The sequence below is a fragment of the Vombatus ursinus genome, unplaced genomic scaffold, assembly GCF_900497805.2.
Source record: "Vombatus ursinus unplaced genomic scaffold, bare-nosed wombat genome assembly UNPS02014894.1, whole genome shotgun sequence".
NCBI classification, from domain to species: domain Eukaryota; kingdom Metazoa; phylum Chordata; class Mammalia; order Diprotodontia; family Vombatidae; genus Vombatus; species Vombatus ursinus.
In genome coordinates, this window is record NW_020954672.1 from 2,548,387 (window position 1) to 2,571,558 (window position 23,172).

At 38.5% G+C, this 23,172-nt stretch overlaps 1 protein-coding gene and 1 gene segment (V, D, J or C); both read left to right on the plus strand.

The window, feature by feature from the left end:
* The window catches only part of LOC114028696, a 468,075-nt gene that overhangs the window by 71,577 nt on the left and 373,326 nt on the right, over positions 1-23,172 (plus strand). The gene's annotated exons all lie outside the window — the stretch shown is intronic.
* On the plus strand, positions 404-1,450 carry LOC114028703. The segment is given in 2 exon segments: positions 404-551; positions 734-1,450. Coding segments are annotated over 2 exon segments (414 nt in total).

Here is a 23,172-nt window from a genome sequence, read left to right on the forward strand (position 1 = left end):
CTAATTATCATGGAGTGAATTCCAAACTCCTTGGAACATTGAATAATCAGTCTCCACCAATGAGGAGAGTTTTATTCAAATGAGCTTTGAGCCCATGGTTACAGCAGTATGCTGTTTCTATCCAGGCAAGAAGTTTGGGAAATAGGTTTCTGCATTTGGCAGCCAACAAGCTAAATTGTCAGTCTTGCCTCTGAGTCCAAGAAAAAGAGAAAAGCACGAGGGGAATATATCACTTTAGAGATTGGAGATCTGGCCTCAAGATGGCAATGTTTCCATTTCCCTTCACAGCCCACATGTGGAGGTGGGGGGAGTGGGTAATGAAGGCTGTTTATGATTGGCTGAAAGGTATTAAGTATTTCCTATGTTTTCTAGAGCAAAAGCAGCATAACTGAAACCTCAGAGTCCTCAATCAAGACATTGGGCATAAAACCAAATCCTATTATTGTAATTATCTTATTACCCCCAAACTAAATTGTACTGATCCCAGGCAGAAAGAAGAATGGTGAAGCTCCTAAGATTCTCATTAGTGCTTCTGTGGTTTCAACTTGCCTGTGAGTTGAGTAGATGCTAGAAATTGGAATAAAGTCTGGAGGGACATTCCCTTCAAAACTGAAGGGCAGAAGCAACGCCCAATCCGTTTTATCTGGGAGGACACTTGCAGAAGATTAGAAAGAAAATATAGCTTAAGAAAATTGATACCTGATGACCAGTCTCTTCCTGTCTTTCTGAACAGGGGTGAGTGGCCAGAAGAAGGTGGAGCAGATTCCGCAGTCCCTGAGTTTGCAAGAAGGAGAGAATGTCACCATAAAGTGCAATTACTCATTTACCGAAAACAGTCTACAGTGGTTCAGACAGGATCCTCAGGAAGGTATTGTCTCCTTATTTGTACTGACTATAGGGGTGAAGAAGAAAGGAAGATTTGGAGCCTCAATCACCTCCAAAGAACGGCACAGCTTCTTACACATCACCAACTCCAAGCCTGAAGACTCAGGCACCTACCTGTGCGCTGTGGAGGCACAGTGGGCCCCAGGCACCTGCAAACTGTGCATAAAACCTCCAGTTAGGGTCTTAGCCATACGCCCTATTACAGGGTGACACAATATCAGGATGTTTACAATGTCTTATCTTTCAGAGTGTATCATGAAAGCATTGGCAGTCTAACGTCATTTTTAGAATCTCCTTTGGAAATTAGACTATGGTTTCCAGTCCTACCCCACAATTTCAGTTACTTTCCAAGCTGTAGGGAGTAAGGGAAGAGTAAAGATTTCTGAAAGACAGGGAAAGCGAAAGTCCCATGACTGGCTCACTCAGTTCAGGCCATGTGAGAGGCTGGAAACTTGTTGAGTAAAGGGAGAGTAAGAGACTTAAAAAGTTTTGGATACTCATGGCTCAAACGGTACACTGGCTTTCAGGTCAGGCAGACCAGATTCAGTCCTGGGACCCCAAAGAACAGAATTAGGCTCCCTTTTTTATTCTTCATACTCTCTAGTTCATCATTTCCCAATACTAGGGAAAATATCTTGCGTAAACTTAGGTAGGTTCATGTCTAGGATTTCCCCTAGGAGAAATTAACAAATGTTCCTTCTAGAAAAATTACTCATGGTAAAAAATAGTAGGTATCAAGGATAGGATAGCTATTTATTTCCTCCACCACAAAAAGAAACACAAAAGGATTCATAAGCATATGTAATCAAATACATAAAAAATGAAACAGTAACTCATAACTTCAGTTATACTCTCCCAGAAGGCAAAGACTTACTAGAGACTTTTCAACTGCTCAACAAATTCCATTTCACCTTGATCTTCAGCGGCCAGGCAGCAATTAACTCAAGGATCATATCTTCTGACCAGCCAGGATCAACCTTCGGGTCATAGTTATCTTCTGTTTTCAGAAAGATACAGCTATAAAAAAGCATTTCTCACTGGGCAACTAGCACCTGGACCTCACAATAACTCTGGATCTCAAACTCATGAGGTATAGCTAAGATCATCCGTCTCAGCTTGCTGTTGTTCAAGGAAAGAGATATAAAGCAGAAGAGGCAATTATAGTCTTGAGATCTAGTCACAGGAAAGTTCATGGACTTGCTTCATGGATGTGTAACTGCCATAGCCATACCTGGGGAGTGGGAGGAAAACACCATTCCCCTTGCTAGAAGTATGAAGGAGAAAGAAGAGCTTTCAGAGCCCCAAACCACACACGTAAAAGACAAGTAGAGAGAGAAGGGGGAAGATTTTGTCCATTTAGAGACTGCTGAGTGGATGACTCTTCCTGGTTCATTTGTCAATCTTATTTGGATTCTCTCCTCTTCCTCTTCTCCATCACCAGAACCCACCAGGAATGCTGGTCACACATGTCCTTTAACAAAAGACCAAAGCACACGTGTCCCCAAAAGTGACCTGCATGCATGCCCAAACTTATCTCCTCTTGGTAAATCTGTTTCAATAAATTAAGCTGTTTTCCCACAGATTAGCTGCCATTTTTTCTTTCATTCCATCTTAGATCCAGATATTATTGGCTTAGAAAGAGGTCCAAACTTAAATTTTTTTAAATCAACAATATCATTTGATAAAACAAGTTATGATAGATGGGTGGGGGAAATGCCAATATTATTTATTAATATTATTTTAACTTAAAAACAATTCTCCCTGTATTCTAAAATTATTTTTTAAAAATCTGCCTGTCAGACTACATATTCATTCTAAACAGAGAGTATGACTCTTTACTCCCTTCCCAGGAAGAGAAAAATGCAAATCTCTATTGCCATTAGGAGGAAACAGATGTGGGGGTTTTATGCTTCCCAGGTGGTTCTGGGGAGGAAAAGAAAAGTTTTTACCTGCAGGCCAACCTTTTGATGACAAACCTTTTGGAAATTAACCAAACTGGTCCTTGGACTAAAGATGCTCAGTCTCTATCTAGGCCCCAAACAAAAGCTTTTCCATCTTACTAGGACCTGCCAACACTTGGGCTTCACTGACCCAACTTTTAATAACCCAGGATAACCTGCATTCTATGATGAGCCATTAGAGTAAAATGTTAGTGTAATGTAGCTATACATATTTAAGTAAAAGTGAGAATTAGTGCTAATCTCTTGTGTCTTGTAGCACAGGCTGCGATTCTCTACCACCATCTGGTAAGTTTCAGAGAACTTTCTAAAAAGGGAAATTTAAACTCTCTGAAGTGGTAGAATTGCAAATCAACCACCACAGTGATGACAATTTTGTGACATTCTCAGCAATGCATTGCTAATATCAACACTCTGTTAAATATTCAGTTAATATTTGCAAAGTCCAACAAATTTTTGCTCATCAAAGTCATGGAATGTCAGATTTGGAGGTCATCTAGCTCCTTTCTCTACTTAAAAACTTTCTTTTGAGATTTTCTAGTCCATCCCTTTACCTCATACATAATTCTATAATATCCCTGACAAATGATTATCCAACTTCTACTTGAGTGCCTTCAGGAATAGGGATCTCACTACATAACCAAGTAGCCAGGAAAAATTCATTGTCAGGAGATGAGGGGTCTTATTCAAGGTACACTAAGGAGGTCAGTGTCACTGGATGTGGATATGAGTAATGTGTAAAAATACTGAAACTTTTATTCTTGCCTGTTTTCCTTGCTTAGGCCAACCTCTCTACATGTATCTTTAGTCCCACCACCTCTTCTCTCTAGCAGATTGCATTGGCTTTCATCCCTTCTCTCTTTCTAATATCCAACATCTTTCTAGCTACTGGTTCCCACCTTATTCCCTACAAGCACATCCAACTCTCCTCCATCTTAAAAAAAAACCTTTACTAGTTCCTACTATTCCCCATTAGTTACCGTGCTATATTCTACCCCCTCTCAGCCAAAACCACAGAAAAGCCAAGTATAATGACAAAAACATCAGTTAGTTCTTCCCATCACTCATTTACAAATTCATCATCATCATTGATTCCTTACTCATCTCACCGGTCCAACTAGTTGCCAAAATTGGGCATTTCTGGATCCCCCATAATTTCTCTTCCATATGTACTCTTCTTTGTATTCATACTTACCACACTAGTTTGGGACCTCAAAATCTCTCACCTGTATCATTGCAAAAGATATCCTGGTCACAAGGATATCCCTATTCTGATGCATTCTCCATACAGTTAACAAAGTGATTTTCCTAAACACAGTTCTGATCATGTCACCAACCCTCCCCCCAAAAAATTTGATTTACTTTTTATTACCTCTAAGATCAAATATGAACTCCTCTGTTTGATTCTTAAAATTCTTCACAGATTGGCCCCTTTCTACCTTTCTAGTCTCCTTGATGCATTATATATTCTACAATCCAGCCATATTGGCTTGCTGGCCATTCTTGACATATAATACTCCATCTCTCACTTTTATGCCCTTTTATTGATTAACCTTCTCCCCACCCTCACCTATGTCTCTTAGAGGACCTGGATTTTTTTAAGACTCAATTCAATCGCCACCTTCTGCAGGAGGCTTTTCTTATTCCATTCCCCAGTATCCTATCTGCTGGTGCCTTCCTATCCAAGGATACTTTTTGTCTGCTTTGCATTTATCTTGTATATACTTAGGTAGTGTAACCGTGGAATGGTCTTGATTCCCTTCTCTCTTGGCTCTCATGTGAACCTTCACTCATGCTGGCAGGTCAGAGGATCCCAGATGAGATCACCCACATTGCTACAACTTATTCTCAAGTTTCTAGGGTAACTTTGGTGTGGGGAAGGTATACGTCTATTACTCAGAATGTAAGTCCTGAGTCCCCACTGATATTCTTATTTAACAATCAGCCAAGAAGGTAGTTTCTGATTCCATCTATAAAACCAGTGTGATCAATGGAGCAGCCTCTCTATTCATCTTTCCAAATAGAGTACCGGACCCTTCCCCAGCCCTGGTTCACGCTGGGACACACTATTATATACTATTGTACTTTGCAGGGCATGCAGTGTGCCAGAAAAGAACTGTATGTAGTATCTCCTTGACTTTGGTTGAGACAGAAGCCTAAAGAGACATAGAACAAGAAGACTATAGGTTACACTGGATCAATCAGTCAAAACCCATTTATTAAGTGCCTATTACGTGGTGGGCACAGCGTTAGGCATTGTACATAAGAGACAAAAAATTAAACAGTCCTTGCCCTCAATGAGCTTACTTTATATGGGGGGAGGGCAACATGTTTATGTAAAAATTAAATACAAAATATATACAAATTAAATACTAAATAACTTGGGAGAGAAACACTGGAAATTGGAAGATCAGTGAAGTCTCCTTGTAGTACTTGAACTATATGGTGGGATTGTGCTATTACCCTGTGCTCTCAGTGTTGAAGATAAGCTGTCTCCATAAAGAGGTGAGAACAGCTCCCTAAATATTAAAAAGGTCCCCAATTCCTGGAAGCATGTCTACCTGAGGAAAGGAAGGAGAAAGGGAGTGACTTGTATTACATCACCCAGTATTCGCCCATTTTTCTTTTATCTCCCTTTACAACCGTCTAAACTTGCTTATCTTTTATGTCATGACATTACCACATTGGTAATGCAATAGTAGTCCCTGAAGCCCCAAAGCTCATCATTTTTATTTATAAATTAATTTGTCCCAAGTAATAATAAGCCTGAATACTTTTGAAGTATAACTGTCAACTATAACTTGACAGTTTTTATTAGGTATGTCTGTGACACATAGACTATTATTACAAAATTTCACAGAATTAAGGAGTTGAAAGGGACCTCAGAGACCATCTTGTCTATTACCCTTAAGCAATTATCTCTTCTCCAACAACCGTAACTAGTGGTCATTCAACCTTTATGTGAAGACCTTCAGTGAGGGGAAATCTATTACATTCCTATTCAGCCTCTTCTCAAAGTAGAAATTGTTCCTTATACCAAATGTGAGTCTGCCTCTCTGCAGCTTCTACCCACTGATCCTAGCTTACCAAAGGGGTGTCAGTTAACACAAACCAAATATAAAAGCCTGATTTTGGAACCAGATCAAATTTAAGTATAATTATAACAAAATAAGGCATAAGGTATGAGCCTGGTCAGGCTGATGCATTAACACAAAGTCTGTAAATTCTTCACTTTATTTGTTACTATGTTGTTACAAATATTTCAGTTGTGTTAAACATCCTTATGATCTCATGTCACTTTCTAATAGTGAAGCCCTAGCAATGTTGTGATCTTACTCATTTTGGCACCCAAAATACTGTCCCTTTGAGCTTGAGGTTCCCACTAATCACTCCATGCTTCCTTTTCCTAACAGAGAAAATCATGTTCTGCTTTTGAGATGCTCCAATTCATGCACTTTCCTTCCTCTTTGAAAGCATTGTTATGAGTATTAATCTGTATTCTCTTGGGGATTTTTGTCTTCATTATATTCAAATCAATATGTTTTGTTTGAGATGCTGATTTTTATATAGTCATCCAAAATTAATTTTTGAATGATGGACATTTTTACCATATGCTAGAATGTGGTTTTTAAACCACACTTGATTATTAGCAATGAAAATTAAGTCCCTATTTAACAATTTGTTATTCTATACATTCATGTTTTATTATATTAGAGATGGGTCCTGGTAATTCTCTTATTTTCTATTCTTAATCTGTCCCTGGTGAGTCAGAGAAATGAAATGAGCTAAAAAATAAGATGAAACAATGGGGATTGTTATTTGTAACACTGCTAAAAGTTCTGTGGGAGAAGTTAGAATTATTTATTAAAATCAGATTATTAGTGGATTATTGGTATATTTCCCTCCATAACCCACAAAAATAAAGAATAACTTCTTATAGCAAGGTTTATAGATTCATAATATGGAGAAGTAGGAATAAAGAGCAGAGAGGTTATTTGAATCCCATTTCTGTCCTTATTTCATGTGTGAACTCAGGCCATTCACTTTATTTCTATCTGCAGAACACTAATTAAAGTGGGAAAACTGTGATTTTGCCCAAAGATGTAAACATTTCTACCAGGTTAGTTTCCAAAGCATCTCTAATGCTCCCTGGGTTGTTTCCTGGGGTTTTCCCCCAAGGATGCCAGTGTCACAGGGTCTCTATCTCCTCATCATAGGATCAATATTGGGACCTCTCCTTACCATAGTAAATTTAAAGGTATGTATAATACAGCTTGCCCCCAATACCACATTATGCTGCTTGCTAGACCTAAGAACTAAAATTGTTAGTTATAGCTCATGTTTACAGGTCTCTTGGCCTTCATTTCCTCATCTGTAAAATGGTGTATCTGAAGTAGATGATATCTAAGGTCCTTTTAAGTTCTAGCTAACATGGAGGAAAAATTCCTCATAAGTTTCTAATATGAATTCATATGGAGAACCTTCTCACTTGTGGGTCCCCAGAAAACTACCCTAGGTTCAAGGCACTCTATAAGTCAGCACCATAGTTCCACCAATATGTTTCCCTTACAAGCCAATCAGAGGACATATTAATTCAAAGCAATAGACAATTTATTAAACAACATAACAAAAAAAAGAGACAGTTAAAGATTCCACTCCTCTGCGCACAAACAAAATGGTTACATTCTCCCATAGATGATCAAACCACCAGTGACAAGAACATGCATGCAGAGGACATTTGTGAAAAAGAAACACGTGTCTTGGGCACAATCATGTGTGGAGAATGTTACCTCTTTTTCCACCGAATTGCTAATGTGCTCTGGTGATGGCATCATACCGCTTTCTACAGGATATGATTTGATGCATCATGTCCACTGGATATCTCATCTAGTCTTTGGGTTTATTGAGCTGCTTTCTGTTAGTATCTTCTGGGCATCAATTATTTAGCCACTTCAGGATCAGTTGTCTGTTTCCCTCTCACCTTTTGGTCTTTCCTTCTCATCTCTTTAATCCACTCATTTATGAAGTTCTGCTAATTCTGATTTCCTAATATCTCTCCCATCAACCCTTTCCTCCCTATTTTCTCATCCGCTATGCTAGGGCAGGCACTTATTACCTACTGCTTAAATTATTGCAAAAGTCTCCTCACCAGCTTTCCCACCTTTTCTTGTCTTCCTCATCTAATCTTTATGCTAATCCTTTATACTGTGTATCAAACTTTTCTTCCTTATGCATAGATCTGGTCATGTCACACCTGTTCAAAACACTTTAGCAACTCTTTTTTTGCCTCAAATAAAATTAAAAAAAATTACAATATTGCATTAAAGTGTCTTCACAAAATGTCACCACCTTGCCTTTTCAGTTTTATAGTATGCTCCCATCCATATAGTCAACACTACAGCTAAAGAAGAAAGCTTGCCATTCCTTTTACATTACATTCTCTTTTCTGAATCTGTACCTTTGACCACATTATTTCCCATAACTAGAATGCTTTCCTTTTTCCAATACAGTGTCACCTAAAGAATTCCTTCATGTCTCTTAAATTCCAGTTTATTTGCTGACTCTTCAGCAAATGATTCATTTCTGATCGCTCAATCACATCAGAATTCATCTGATCACTCAATCACTAATAATCTCAGAGATCATGAAGATTGTTGATAGACTTGTGTTTGCATCTCTCTTACATGCATTATATTACATTATTCTCATATCTTATTCTGTATTATGACAATTCAAGCATATAATAATATCTTCTTATTAGACCTTTCTAAATCCTAAGAGGAGAAAAATCAGAGTCACACTTTGAATCTCTCCTAGTACCTGGTGTATGCTCTGCATACAATCCTTTAAAAATGTTTGTTGAATTAAATTGAACTTGAGACCAGCTCCCAAATACATGCATATATACATACATACACATATTACATATGTGCCATATTCAAATAGATTTCCAAGTACTGGGACCCAAATTAGTAATGCTTAGCACATATAAGGTTATCTGTCTCTTCTTTGATTGAAGGCTATTCACATACATATATGTTGTTGAAGATAAGAAACTGACCTTATTCTCCCAAACTGCCTTTAGCTGAAGCAAAGTCATCACCATCAAAAAAGAAAGGAATTTTGTCTCCTGACTAAATCACAAACCACTTACTTTCAGAATATTCTGACATATTCTCAACCTATGTAATTTAGAGGAAATCAAATTTCTTAGAGGAAAATTGGAGAAAATGAAAGAGAAATGGATCATCTATTCAACATTTCATAATCTGGCACTAGTGTGTGTTTATAACTTTTTTTAAAAAAAAGTCAAAGATGTTAAGTGTAACTCTGGATCAAAAGGTACGTCTTAAAAGGGAAGTCTATCCAGGATCTACCAAATTCAGATTAGATTCCAGGGAACATCATTAGGAATTTTGTGGATGAGTTTGGAAGATTTTCTGATTCAGTAACAGGGATTTCTATTGGGATGGCAATTCCCTGAGGACAGGTGTCATGTCTTCTATTTGTTTCATATGATGAGGGGCTTCATCATGTGTGGAAACCTGGGAGATATCCATGATGAATATGATAATGACAGAGGAGAGTCAGCAAAGAGACAAAGGGGGGAACACCTCTCCACTCAGAAGCAGGATCTGATGAGATTCCCTTCATGTCTTTTATTGTCTTTTTCAAAAGGTGACATGCAATGACAGGAAGAGCCCTCAAGACTTCTAGGAGCCAAGATGGGGGAGTAAGCAGCAAATTGTCATAACTTTCCCATATTTATCTCCAAACAACCATAAAATAGTACCCCAAAACAAATCCTGGAACAGCAGAACCAGAAAAAAAGGTGGGGTAAAACAATCTTTGAGCTCAAGAAACTCAGAAGATCAGCAAGAAAGGACTGTCTCACTCAGGTAAAAGAGTAGTGCAGTCCAGGACAGAAAGCTTCCCAGCAAGCCAGCCATAAGCCCCACTTCAGCAAACCAGTGGGAGATTCTGAGCCCCAGTGCAGTGGAGCAGGCACATACCAACACCAGGACCCCACATATGCTTCAACATAGACAGGAAAATTGGCAAAGTCCAGCTCTGAGAACTGCCACACACTTCAGCATAGCCCTGGGCAAACAGGCAGCCACCAACAGCCAGACTACCACCTACTTCCCCAGAAAAATGCAGAAACACCTCACCAGCCTCAGTACATGCCAGATAACAAGACTAGGACCCTAGATCAGCACCAGGTAAGCTGCCAGACCCCTATAGCCTCCGGCAGCACCAGCTACCCCTCTACCCCAGCCCCTTAGCACAGCATCAGACACAAGGGTCCCCCACAGGCCTCAGGGCAACATTAGTGCAGCACCAGGTAAACAGCAAGGGCCTGGCACAAGAAGCCTGAGATAGTTCCCCTTCCACTCCAGGAACAGAGCTCAAATTTAAGAAAAAGGCCAAAAAATATGAGCAAAAAGCAACAAAAAAAGAATCTGACCATAGGAAATTATTATGGTGACAGGGAAGATCAAGACACAAACTCAGAACAGGACAACAATGTCGAAACACCTATGGGCAAAACCCCAAAGAAAAAATGGGAGGTGGTCTCAAGTCAAGAAAGAACTCATGGAAAAGTTCAAAAAGGAGCTTAAAAATCATATGAGAAAAATAGAAGAAAAACTGGGGAAAGAAATGAGCATAATACAAGAGAACTATTTAAAAAAAAAAGTCAACAGCTTAGAAAAAGAAAACAACTGCTTAAAAGGTATAATTGGCCGAGTGGAAAAGGAGAGACAAAAATTCATTGAAGAAAACAATACCTTAAAAAGTGCAATTGGGCAAATAGAAAAGAAAGTAAAAAAGTTGAGGAAAACAACTCCTTAAAAGTTAGAATTGAGCAAGTGGAAGCTAATGACTCTATAAGACATCAAGAATCAAACAAATTCAAAAGAATGAAAAATAGAAGAACATGTAAAATATCTCATTGGAAAAACGACTGACCTGGAAAATAGATCCAGGAGAGATAATGTCAGAATCTGAAAGTCATAATCAAAAGGAGGACCTGGATAGCATCTTTCAAGAAATTATCAAGTAAAACTTCCCTGATATCCTGGAACCAGATGGCAAAATAGGCATTGAAAGAATCTACCAATCACCTCAGAAAAGAGATCCCAAATTAAAAACTCCAAGGGACATTATAGCCAAATTTCAGAACTATCGGTCAGGAAAAAATACTGCAAGTGGCAGGAAAGAAACAATTCAAATATCAGGAGCTACAATCAGGATTACACAAGACTTAGCAGCTGCAAGATTAAAAGATCAGAGGTCATTGGGAGATGATATTCCAGAAGGCAAAGGATCTAGGACTACAACCAAGAATCACTTACTCAGCAAAATCAAGCATCAAGGGGAAAAATGGTCATTCAATGAAATAGAAGAATTTCAAGCTTTCATAAGAAGACCAGAATTAAACCAAAAATTTTATCCCCAATATCAAGACACAAGAGAAACATAAACATGTAAAAAGGGAAAAGAAAACATAAAGGATTTAATAGAACTAAACTGTTTATATCCCTACATGGGAAGAACAACTTGTAATTCTTAAAAATTGTATCACTAAGAGTACATTTAGAAGGAAGATACATAGACAGAGGGTATGGGTAAATTTGAGGGAATGACATAAAAAGATAATTAAGGGAAGAGAAAGAGGAGTACACTGGTATAGAAGGAAGGAAGAGGTAGAATGGAATAAATTATTTCACATGAAGAGATGCAAAAGATCTATTACAGTGGAGGAAAAGATGGGAGGGTGGGTGATGGGCATTGCTTGAATCTTATTCTCGTCAGTATTGGCTCAAGGAGGGAATAATATACACAATTAGTTGAATATAGAAATCTATCTTACCCAACAGGGAAGTAGGAGGGGAAGAGATTAAGTAAAGGGGGGGGGGGAGGACTGACAGAAGAGAGGGCAGATCAGGAGAGGTGGTAGACAGAAGCAAAACACTGATAAGGAGGGAAAGCAGAAAGACACACACTGAGTAAAGCAAGGGGGCGGGAGCAGAATCTGTTATGCTTCAGCTGAAGTAAAAAAAAGAAAAAAAGCAGGGCAGAAAACATGATCTCAGATAAAGTAAAAGCAAAAATAAAATAATTAAAAGATATAAGGAAAAAATCCCCGGGGCCAGATGGGTTCACAAGTGAATTCTACCAAATATTCAAAGAACAATTAATTCCAATACTATATAAAATATTTGAGAAAATAGGTGAAGAAGGAGTCCTACCAAACTCTTTTTATGACACAAATATGGTGCTGATACCTAAACCACGAAGAACTAAAACAGAGAAGGAAACTTAAAGATCATTTTCCCTAATGAATATCGATGCAAATATTTTGAGCAAAATACTAACAAGGTGATTACAGTAATATATCACGAGGATTATACACTACAAAAAACTATCAATATAATTGACCATATAAATAACAAAACCAACAGAAATCATATGATTATATCAATAGATGAAAAAACTTTTGACAAAATACAGCACCTATTCCTATTAAAAACAATAGAGAACATAGGAATAAAGGGAGCATTCCTTAGAATGATAAACAGTACTATCTAAAACCATCAGCAAGCATTGTATGTAATGGGGATAAGGTAGAAGCCTTCCCAATAATATCAGGGGTAAAGCAAGGATGCCTATTATCACTATTATTATTCAATATAGTACTAGAAATGTCAGCTATAGCATTAAGAGAAGAAAAAGAAATTGAAGGAATGGGAATAGGCAATGAGGAAACAATCATATATAGAGAACTAAGTCAAATTTATATGAATACAAGCTATTCCCCAAATGATAAATGGTCAAAGGCTATAAGCAAGAAGTATTCAGATGAAGAAATCAAAGTTATCTATAGGCATAAGGAGAAGTGCTCTAAATCACTTTTGATTAGAAAAATGTCAATTAAAACAACTCTGAGGTACCACCTCACACCTATCAGATTGGCTAATATGAAAAAAGAAAACTCATAAGTGTTGGAGAGGATGTGGAAAAATTGGGACACTAATGCACTGTTGGTGGTTTTGTGAACTGATCCAACCATTCTGGAGGGCAAATGCCCAAAGGGCAACTGAACTGTGCACATCTTTTGATACAGCAATACCATTACCAGGGCCGCATCCCAAAGAGATCATAAAAATGATAAAAGGACCCACATGTACAAGAATATTTATAGCAGTTCTTTTTGTGGTAGCCAAGAATTGAAAATTGAGGGGATGCCCATCAATTGGGAAATGGCTGAGCAAGCTGTGGTATTCTAATGTAATGGAATACTATTGTGCAAAAAGAAATGATGACCAGGCAGATTTTAGAAAAACCTGGAAAGATTTATACCAACTGATGCAAAGTGAAATGGACAGAACCAGAACAACATTGTACATAGTATCAGCAACATCATATGATGATCAACTATAAATGACTCAGCTCTTCTCAGCAACACAATGATCCAAGAATAGTACAAAGGACTCATGATGGAAAATGTTATCCACATCCAGATAAAGAACTGATGGACTCTGAATATAGATCAAAGCACTTTTTTCCACTGACTTTATTCCTTTTCATGTTTTTTTTTCTTTTGATCTGTTTCTTCTTTCACAACTGTGACTAACATGAAAATATATTTTACATGATAGCACATGTATAACCTACATCAAATTGCCTACCATTTTGAGAAGAGAGGAAGTGAAAGAAGAAGGGAGAAAAATTTGGAACTCAAAATCTTGTAAAAACAAAAAATGCTAAAAATTGTTGACCTGTAATTGGGGAAAAAATAAAATACTATTTAAAAAAAATGAAGAAGAGCCTTCAGTCTTTCAGTCTATTTTCACTGCACTTGGTCAAACATCCAAACAGCTCACAGTGGACAGGCAGAAGCCTTCAGAAACCTGTCTTTTTAAGGACATGGGTTAGCTAAGTGAAAAATTAAGGGAAATAAACAACAAATTTGATGAGAAAAGGTGGCACAGCCCCAGGCACATTAATGACTCCCTCACCCCTGCCCAGAGATTCAGGCTTTTTCTGTCCCAGGGGCATTTGAACACTGGTCTGTGATTCATTGAATAATGTGAAGGCTTTTTATCCTTTTCAAAATGGGCAGGGGGAACGGCAAGAAGAGAGGAAATATCAGAAAACCTTTCAGGAGTGGGATATGATCAGCTGCCAACCTATTTTACACCAAAACTGCACATCCTGTTCTGGGCCAGCCACATCAATTGTCCCCAGTGAGTCTGTACCAGGATTTGTCACACATATGGAACACAGCTGAGTCCCCAGCTTCAGAGCAGATCAGGACACATTTCCCATGGGGGAAGAGCTGCCAGCATGTTTCCCAACTGCCTGCTGTGGATGGTCACACCTTCCATTTGTTTGGATGGGGACAGCCTCAGACATGGGAACTGAACTACCTTTAGGGATCTAGGCATGTAGAAATGAACAATTGCTTGGGTAGGTCCAACACTTTAGGTTAGTAAGTGGTTAGAAGGACACAGACCAGATTGTGATTCCTTCTGCTCATTTGCTATGTCACAAACCCAAACCAGGGATATTCTTGACATGAGCCACATTAGAGAAAGAATCCTGTTATCTTTCTTTTACACAGAATGGAACATGGCCCAAACAGTTACTAAGAGACAATCAGCAGCACCTGTTCAAGAGAAGGAAATTGTGACCCTGGACTATGTGAATGAGACTAGAGCTACATATTATGATTTGTTCTAGAACAAATTCGCCCAGTGGGGAGGCAATTTACCTTATTTTTCAGAATTGTTTATCCTGAAGCAAAAGCTACTTTATCCAGTAGCAAAAGAAGGGGTCTCTATTCTGTGAATTTCTGAAAATCAATCAAATTCATCACCCTCATTATCTCATACTTATAGCAAAGTCTCAGGGATGTTTTTCTGTGGTCTTATTTAATAAGGTGTTAAACCAAATGCCTGTTGTCTGTAGCAGTGCAGCTCAAATAATTTCATTTGTGGTAGAAACTTAGAAATAATCCAGACTCCTTCATCTGTTTGTATTAGATGAATTCTTCGGCTCTATGGAATATCACTGAAGTTTTTCATTTCTAGTCTTCTGTTGAAGTTGTATGTAGCAAATACAACAAATAAAAGCAAATATCACCTCCAGTTGCCCACAAAAGGATAGTGTTTTTAATCACCCACAATGGCTATCTATGGTGTTTTTATAGTACCTGTTCCCTAATCATACCTTCTCTTCCCTCCTAGCAGTGAGGACACAGGACTACCAGGCACTGACTGGGATTTCTGTTCCTATCAGAGATTGTGGCCCAGTTGCCATGCTGGGAGTAAAATATCATTCAAATATATAACTATTTTCCGTGGGCCATAAATTTCTATATTCTATAGTGGAAACAGTTATGACCATAGTTTCTTCAGGAGGGAGAGTTAGAGACTCATTGAATTAGATAAAAATTGAAAACATGCTGAGAAGGACCCTCACCCTGGCAAAACTGTGATTGAAATTCCTATCACTTCTTCATTTTCTTCTGGTACATCCAGTGTTCTAATTGAGAATCTCAACTTTTCCTTGCAATGACACACTAACAGAAGACCAAAATAAAAACGGCAAAGACTGTTCAAAGACAAATAACAAGAGGTGATTTTTCTCCCTGGATAAATTGTCACTTGTCTGACCATTCATTCCTTCTAGATCTCCTTTTATAGATAACCATCTATATCAGGCTCATAAATCACAACATGTGACCTGCAGGCCACTTGTGGCCTGACAAAAGATTTTGGGTCTACAAAAAAAGTAGAGGATATAAAAGAAAGAAAGATGCAATGAGTGCTTTGTCCATGCCCCATTTAACCTGCCTTCCACTAGTCACTATCGTGCCCATCATGTAAATTGGCAGGTGGGTTGCCACTGTGTACTCTCTCCTGTTTGTCACATGACCTGTGGCAACCAACCATCATCAGTTTGTCTCTAGTCTGAGAGGAGTGATTTCATGATAAATAAAAATCTTAAATAACAAGTGTAATTGATTGACATTAATTGAAATTTCCTTTTTTAAAATATGCTTAATTGCAAAATAGTTTAATCATTAATTATGCTTTTACTTGGAAAGCAAGCTGCTAAAAACCTATCTGCAACCTATTTTAATTTTGGCCCCTACCTACTGCCAAGTTGTGCAGGTCTGATCTATATCATTCTCCTTAACTATGAATCTGTGGATAACCCCAACACCAAGGCTCTGTTTTGAGCCCTCTTCTCCTGATACAGAAAAGTCTGAGAAAAAGAGAAAGATTCAGAAGGTGTTATCAAGAATGCAACTTACAATGAGCTTGTGACTCAGTCAACATCATAGCCACTCAGTATTCTCTATGACAAAGCCCTCAGGCAGCTTAAAAAATAGACTAATGCACAAGACTTTCCTCAAGGACACACAGCACAGAAGAACACAAATACAGGCATGAAGGGAAAGCCACTCAAGTAACCAAATAACAATATTCTGCTAGAATTAGCTATCATCAGCCCCTATCTCCTGTCAATATGCTCAAGTCTGTGACTACAATATAAGGGTCTGTTTAAGGAACATTAGTCCAGAGACTTAGACTCTCTTGATTTACATACTGCCCACATGCATCTTAAAAACTGGAAAAAAAATCGGATGTCTGGAAGCCCTGGTTTCCGTCAATACTCATCTCAACTGCCACCTTCTGCAGGATACCTTTTGTAATCTTTCCAGATGTTAAAAAGTCTTCTAATCTATATCTCTCTCATTACTTTGTATGCATCTGGCATATACAAATATGTGTATATCAATCTGAGTTTACTCTTCCAACCCCTACTCACATCGGTAGATTGGGTCCATAGAGAATGACTAAATATTTCTCCTCTCAGATTTCTAGGGATAACCTTGAGGGGCTGGGATTGTTCTAGTATAGTTGGTTATGAGCCCCCATATGACATACTCCTCAGTGATTATGAAATATAATTAATTACCTTTTAGAAATAGTTTTTATATCAATAGTAATAACATTAGTTCAAAACAATTGAACAAAAATGTAATAGTGATAATAATTTGTTCAAAACCAAAATTCTAGGATGAATTCTCCCACAACTATATACAGAGTCCTGGGGAAAAGTGGGTTCAATATTGGAGAGCATATGTGGCAAATAGAACTCTCAATAAGGAAATTCCTTGTTGAGTTACCAGTACAGATTCTGCTCTGGATCTTAGAGAGTTGCCTCAGGCATTGAGAGGTTAAATGACTTACCTGGAGTCCCACAGGAAGGATGCTGAAGAGGGAGGACTTAATCCTATGATTCACACTGAACCCAGGGAGATCAGGTACTGGACCCATTCCCTTTCTACTTAGGGGTCCATTTGCTCTAGATCAGGCATGTGGTCTAGAATGAGTTCAGTTCTGAGAGAGCCTGGGGTAGAGGGGTAATTAGAGAGGTAAGCTCCCTCTTTCTCCCATTCTTTGGCTCATTAAACCCTAACCCAGAGGCCCTAAGGGGAAATAATTTATGTCTTAGGTTTGTTCTCATGTCCAGGTTCTCCCCAAACAGGCAAAACAGAAAGATACTGAATGTAGAATATAGTAATGGGGCAGATAATTATTTCTTACACACAAAATAAATGTTAACCACAACATACTCACAAGGCCACATTAACAAAACTTAAAACAGAATTCAGTAACTTAACATATAATTAACAGTTATACTCTCCCAGTTTTGGTGGATATACTTAAACCTCAACAAAATATTAAACCGTTTTGGAGATTGCTAAATAAGCACTAATATTTCCACTCAATTTTGCACTGTCCAAACAACTCCTGGTCCACTTCTTCTGGCACAATAAGACAGGCTTGTACTTATTCTCTTGCTTGTCATGATCTTCTCCAAGAGTTCTGGAGTGATTGCTGGGGATTCCTCCTTTGCTACCAATCAGATCCAACCAAATATGTCTAGGACTTCTAGACCTCTCTAATTTACAAGATCAGCTCGAATCCTAGATACACTCATCCCAGGGTAGATACTCATTCACCTAAGGTTAAGAAAGAACAGACACAAAATAGGCACCCAAAACTCAAGCTCAGGGTTGCTGGACCAAGATGCAGGGTTTTTTTCTATCATGTATTCATTGAGTGAAGGATAAGGCAAGTCACTCCTTTCCTATTCTTCACTGGAAGCAATTCATAATAGTCCCAATATGATCCACAGCCAGAGAGCACCAAAGGTTACTTCCTTTTAAATAGCCAATGAGTCATCAGGTCTCCCCATTCAAGAGCAAAAAGGGAGGATTGTCTCATTTTCCCAAAGCACCAAACCTCATCAGTCCTGAGTCACAAACATGAATTGGGCAGATGAAAAGATAGCTTTGCTCATACCTAGTGAGAGCCCCAGTGATGCTACCTTTTATCCCTTTAATAAAAGTATCAGTTCATAGAGCTGTACTTCTACAGAAGGAAGCTCTGCTTCTAATAAAAGCACCTTTATAGAAGTGATTCAATGTGACACAATAAGGGATAGATAGGAATGGGTAAGTGAAAGGAGAAGGGGGGAAGAAGACCTGAGCCAAGTAGTACAGTAGAATCACGCTGACTTTGGTATCAAAAGGTCCACATTCCAAGTTTACCACTGTATGACCTTGGACAAGCCACTTCAACTTTCTGGGCCTTTCAGTTTTCTCATCGCTAAAACGAGGCAACTGGATTGCATGACTTTAAAGGTCCCTTCCAGTTTTAAATCCATGAACCTATTGTTCTATTAATTAATTAGTGAAGAAAAAAAATACTCCTAGACAGAGGCAGGACTTAGAACCACTAATGCAGAGGAAGAGCAAAGGGCTGATTGCCATCCAGTTGTCCTAAGAACCTAACCAAGAGAAATGTTTGGTTTACTTGAGATAGTGCCCTTTGGTGTTAGAATATGGTCATTACACTTTGATGGCAGAGTTCTTAAGGTTCTCTTCCCCACTTCTGCCAGCTCTGGCAGTTCTCTCTTGGAATCCTACCACAGGGAAAATAAAATTTTCTATGCCATACTACAGAAAATTCTTAGAAATACTAAGATGGGGGTCATTCTCCTGAAGAAAGGATATAAACCAAATGAGGAGATAAGAAAGAATAGAAATGAGCTGAGTTTTTTTTTTCCTGTTCGAGCAAAATTCAAGACGATAATCATGTTCATACAAATACAACAAACTCTTCCAAAGATGATATTTTCTGAGTCAATGTAAAGCAGTGTAAAGCAATAGAATCCATGAACTATTGCTTTTAACATCTTAATAATTGTATTTCAATATAACTGGTATCCTTTATAATCCTATGTATTTGATTTTATGCATTTAGAAACATTATTCTGAAAAGGGGTGCCTAGACTTCATCAGACTGCCAAAGGGATCCATGACACACAAAAAGGTTAAGAACCCCTAGCATAAAAGGAGATGGAATTTCTGAGCTATTTTTATTTTCTTATTTATTTCATGTCAGATCATGAAATAAGCTTCCTGCTGACTCAGGAAGCTTTGAACCAGAAACACAGTAAGTTTATTTTCAAAAACAATTTCAATTCCCTTTCAGAAAAAGACTTATGCCATACCATTTCCAGAGAAGAGAAAGGGGTGATCTCTTTCCTGTCCTTGGGACATACATTACTTACTATGAGCTAAAATGCACAGAGTCAATCAGGACAAGGAGTTCCCATGGGTTTCCTTTCATATGTGAAGCCAAATAATTAGAAAGTAAGATGTAGTACTCTTCAGGACAGAAACCATGTATTTTTAATGCCCTTTATCTTGGTCTAGTGCTTAGGACATATTCTTGAGACCCTCAGTAACTATCCATCAACATAACAAGATGGTCTTCTTGAGTTTTGTTACTGTTGTTCACTTGTGTCCAACTCTTTGTGACCCCATTTGGGGTTTCTCAGCAAAGAAATAAGAGTGGTTTGCCATTTCCTTCTCCAGCTCATTTTGCAGGTGAAGAACTGAGGCAAACAGTATTAAGTGACTTTCCCAGGGCCACATAGCTGATAAACAAGTTTGTATTCAGGAAGATAACTCTTCCTGACTTCAGGTCTAGCACTTTATCCACTGTGCCACCTAGCTGGATAGAAAGAACTAGGAACAATTGACTACAGTTTTCAGAAAGGTGGATTTCAGCATGCAATAAAGAAAAGCTTTTAAAAAATATAATTTAAGTTATCCAAAGTTATGATAGACTGCCTCAGGAGGAAGTGAATTTCTCATTACTGAAACTGTTCAAGGAGAGACCAGATGACTACAGACTATTATAGAGAAGACCCATGTTTAGGTGGGGATCCAATTATATGACCCTTTCAATTTTGAGGTCCTAGGTTCCTATTAATGTGTTGTCAGATATTCAGGCCTTCTTCCAAATGAGCACTTCTTTATTGACTCAGAAATTATTATGTATGGTATGGGGTTTGAGGGTAGGAGATAAGGGGCTGTCATTGCTAAAAATGCCTTCAATTCAGGACCCTGGTTGTGTATCTATCAGTGGGAGGTACCAACTTTGTATTGTGTATGAAATGACAAACCACTGTGTGACTGACTTGGAAGGCAAACTGAAAAAATCTTGTGTTTTCTGGAGCAGGAAAAAAATTCAAAAAATTCTAAGCTGTGCAAGGGTCCTTTGACTGGGACCCCAGGCTCTAGATCTGAGTGTTAGATGAGTCTGCTGAGAAGGATGATGAAGCTTCTGGGAGCCTCAGCACTGGTTCTGTGTCTGCAGCTGAGCTGTGAGTTAGGGTGGTGGGAGTGGAGGATTGGACATGGCAACAGGGAGAATCAGGGTCCCTTTCCCACAAGGCTGAGGTAGAGAAACAAGAGTCCAGGCTGGTTCCAGTGGGATTTCTTGAATATGCTAATTCCCAGAATTAGGGATAGGAACTGGAACAAAAAGAGGAACTGGGACACGGAGCGGGATTGTCATCCATTTCATTTATTTTTTTTTGTTTGTTTATTTTTGCTAGGCAATTGGGGTTAAGTGACTTGCCCAAAGTCACACAGCTAGGTAAGTGTCAAGTGTCTGAGGCCAGATTTGAACTCAGGTCCTCCTGATTCCAAGGTTGGAGCTCTATCCACTGTGCCACCTAGCTGCCCCATCCATTTCATTTATGTAGAGAGCTCCCAGAGAAGAATCCTTCTACCAATTCTCATCATTCCCTTCTCTACAACTTAATTCCCAGAATAAAAGGGAAATTTGGGAGATGCTGACTTCATGATTAGTCTCCAGCATCAGATGTTATCTTTCTGCCCAAGGTATAGCTCTTCTAATTCATGAAAACTTCCCTTGATTTAGAAGCATTAAGGCACTCTAGAAAGAGACAGGAGGCCCTTTGTGTGTGGAGAGTCAACTATCACCATCACCATTTTCCCTGAGGACTGGATGGAAATAGCCCAGAAGCTTAACCCCCAAAGCCTTCAAAATAGCTTTGCCACCCAGACTGCCTGTGTTGCTTCCACTTCAGTCCACAAAACCATGAGTCACAGAAGCAATTTCTGTGGAGAAAGATCCAACCATACCCACCAAATACTGACCACCTGCCACTTACGGGGCAAGCAAGCCAGCCTAGCTGAAACAGCAAGGAGCTATGAGAGAGAGACAGCAGGCAGAATGTGCCAAGCAAGTCAAACCACTACTACTACATCTACCACCACCTCCCCTTGGACCCTGATAGAAATAGCCCAGGACCCCAAATCCAAGAACCTTAGTAATGACGGCGCTTGCTAGGCCCCAGGTTCTACTTGCAACCAAAGACCTACAGTCATCACTGAGAGGAAAAATCATCATAGAAAAAGTGCTACTTTGTCACCACCACTTATACCAACTGTTGACTAAATTCTATCAACAACAACACCTCCTCCCCTCCCAACCCCAGACCACCAGTCCTGCTTCCAGCCTAGCCCTCAAAATCATCACCCAGGAAAACAATCCCCTCTGAGGGGGGATTGAGGGGTGGCCTGGCGACTGTTTCTGCTTCTGCAGCCACAGCTACTCTAGACCTAAGAAAGCAAGTTCTGGCCACCAAAGTCCTTGGCATTTTCACATCATTCAGCCTCAGAAACTGATATGAATTTATCAGTGGATATGACATTAAATTGGATTTGTTACTATCTCCTCTGATGCTATACCCTAAAGACTATGGGGCCTGTCCATCTGACTTGCAGCTAAAACATCCTCCTATATGATCAGTCTCTCCATTAAAATGTGACTTTCTTAAGAGCAGGGACTGTCATAACTTTTCTGTTTGTATCTATAGCACTTAGCACAATGATTTACACATAGTGAGCATTTAATGAATAAACATTCAATCATTTCTTCATTTGGTTCTTTTTCTCCTATTGGCCCTTTCTCAATATTATCTGGAGTCAATGCTAGACCAAGATTTCAGATTTCATTTCTTTTTTGTCCTTTTATTTCAAACTTATGAAATAAAACAGGCATTTTCATAACATAGTAGAATAAAAAAAATGACTGCACATGAAACTGCCCATCTATTATGTACAATGTACTACTCCTTTTAAACATGATAAAGTTATCATGTAACTTTCTCTTTTTTTCCTTTTTTTCTTTCCTCTCTGTCCCTCCCCTATAAATGGCTACCATTAGACATAAATATGTATATATGTATGCATACATAGATATGTAAAATCATTCTACAGATATATATGTTTCTATTTATCAGTTCTTCCTCTGAACGCAGATAGCATCTTCCTTCATAGTTCCTTCATAGTTAATTTGAGTATTTGCAATAGTCAAAATGACTTTGTCACTCAAAGTTGTGCTTAAAACAATGTAGCTGTTACTGTATACAGCATTCTCTTAGTTTTCCTCATTTCACTCTTCATTATCATGCAAGCCTATCCACATTTTTCTAAGATCATTGCGCTTGTCATTCCTTATAGCACAGCAGTATTTCATCATGATCATATACCACAACTTGTTCAGCCAGATTTGGGTTGTCTAGTTCTCATTCTCTAACTTGCTCCCTAGTTTATCTCTCTGAGTGTAGGGTCCTAAGACTCAGGAAAGTCTGGACCCCAAAGTCACTTTTTTATCATCCTTCTCTTGTATATTTTCATAGTTTGAGATGCTTAGGTATCCCACCCTTTGTAGTTTACAATCAGTTATAAAATAAGTTTCAGCTCACAAAATATTTAAATTAATAATTTTTTAAATTTATCTACAACAAGGAAAACACTATTTGCTTGATCATGAATGGGCCCACAATGTGAGTTATAGGGAAATAAAATGAATCGAGATTATCAGGACAAGGGATATAAATTCTTCATTCCTGGGGT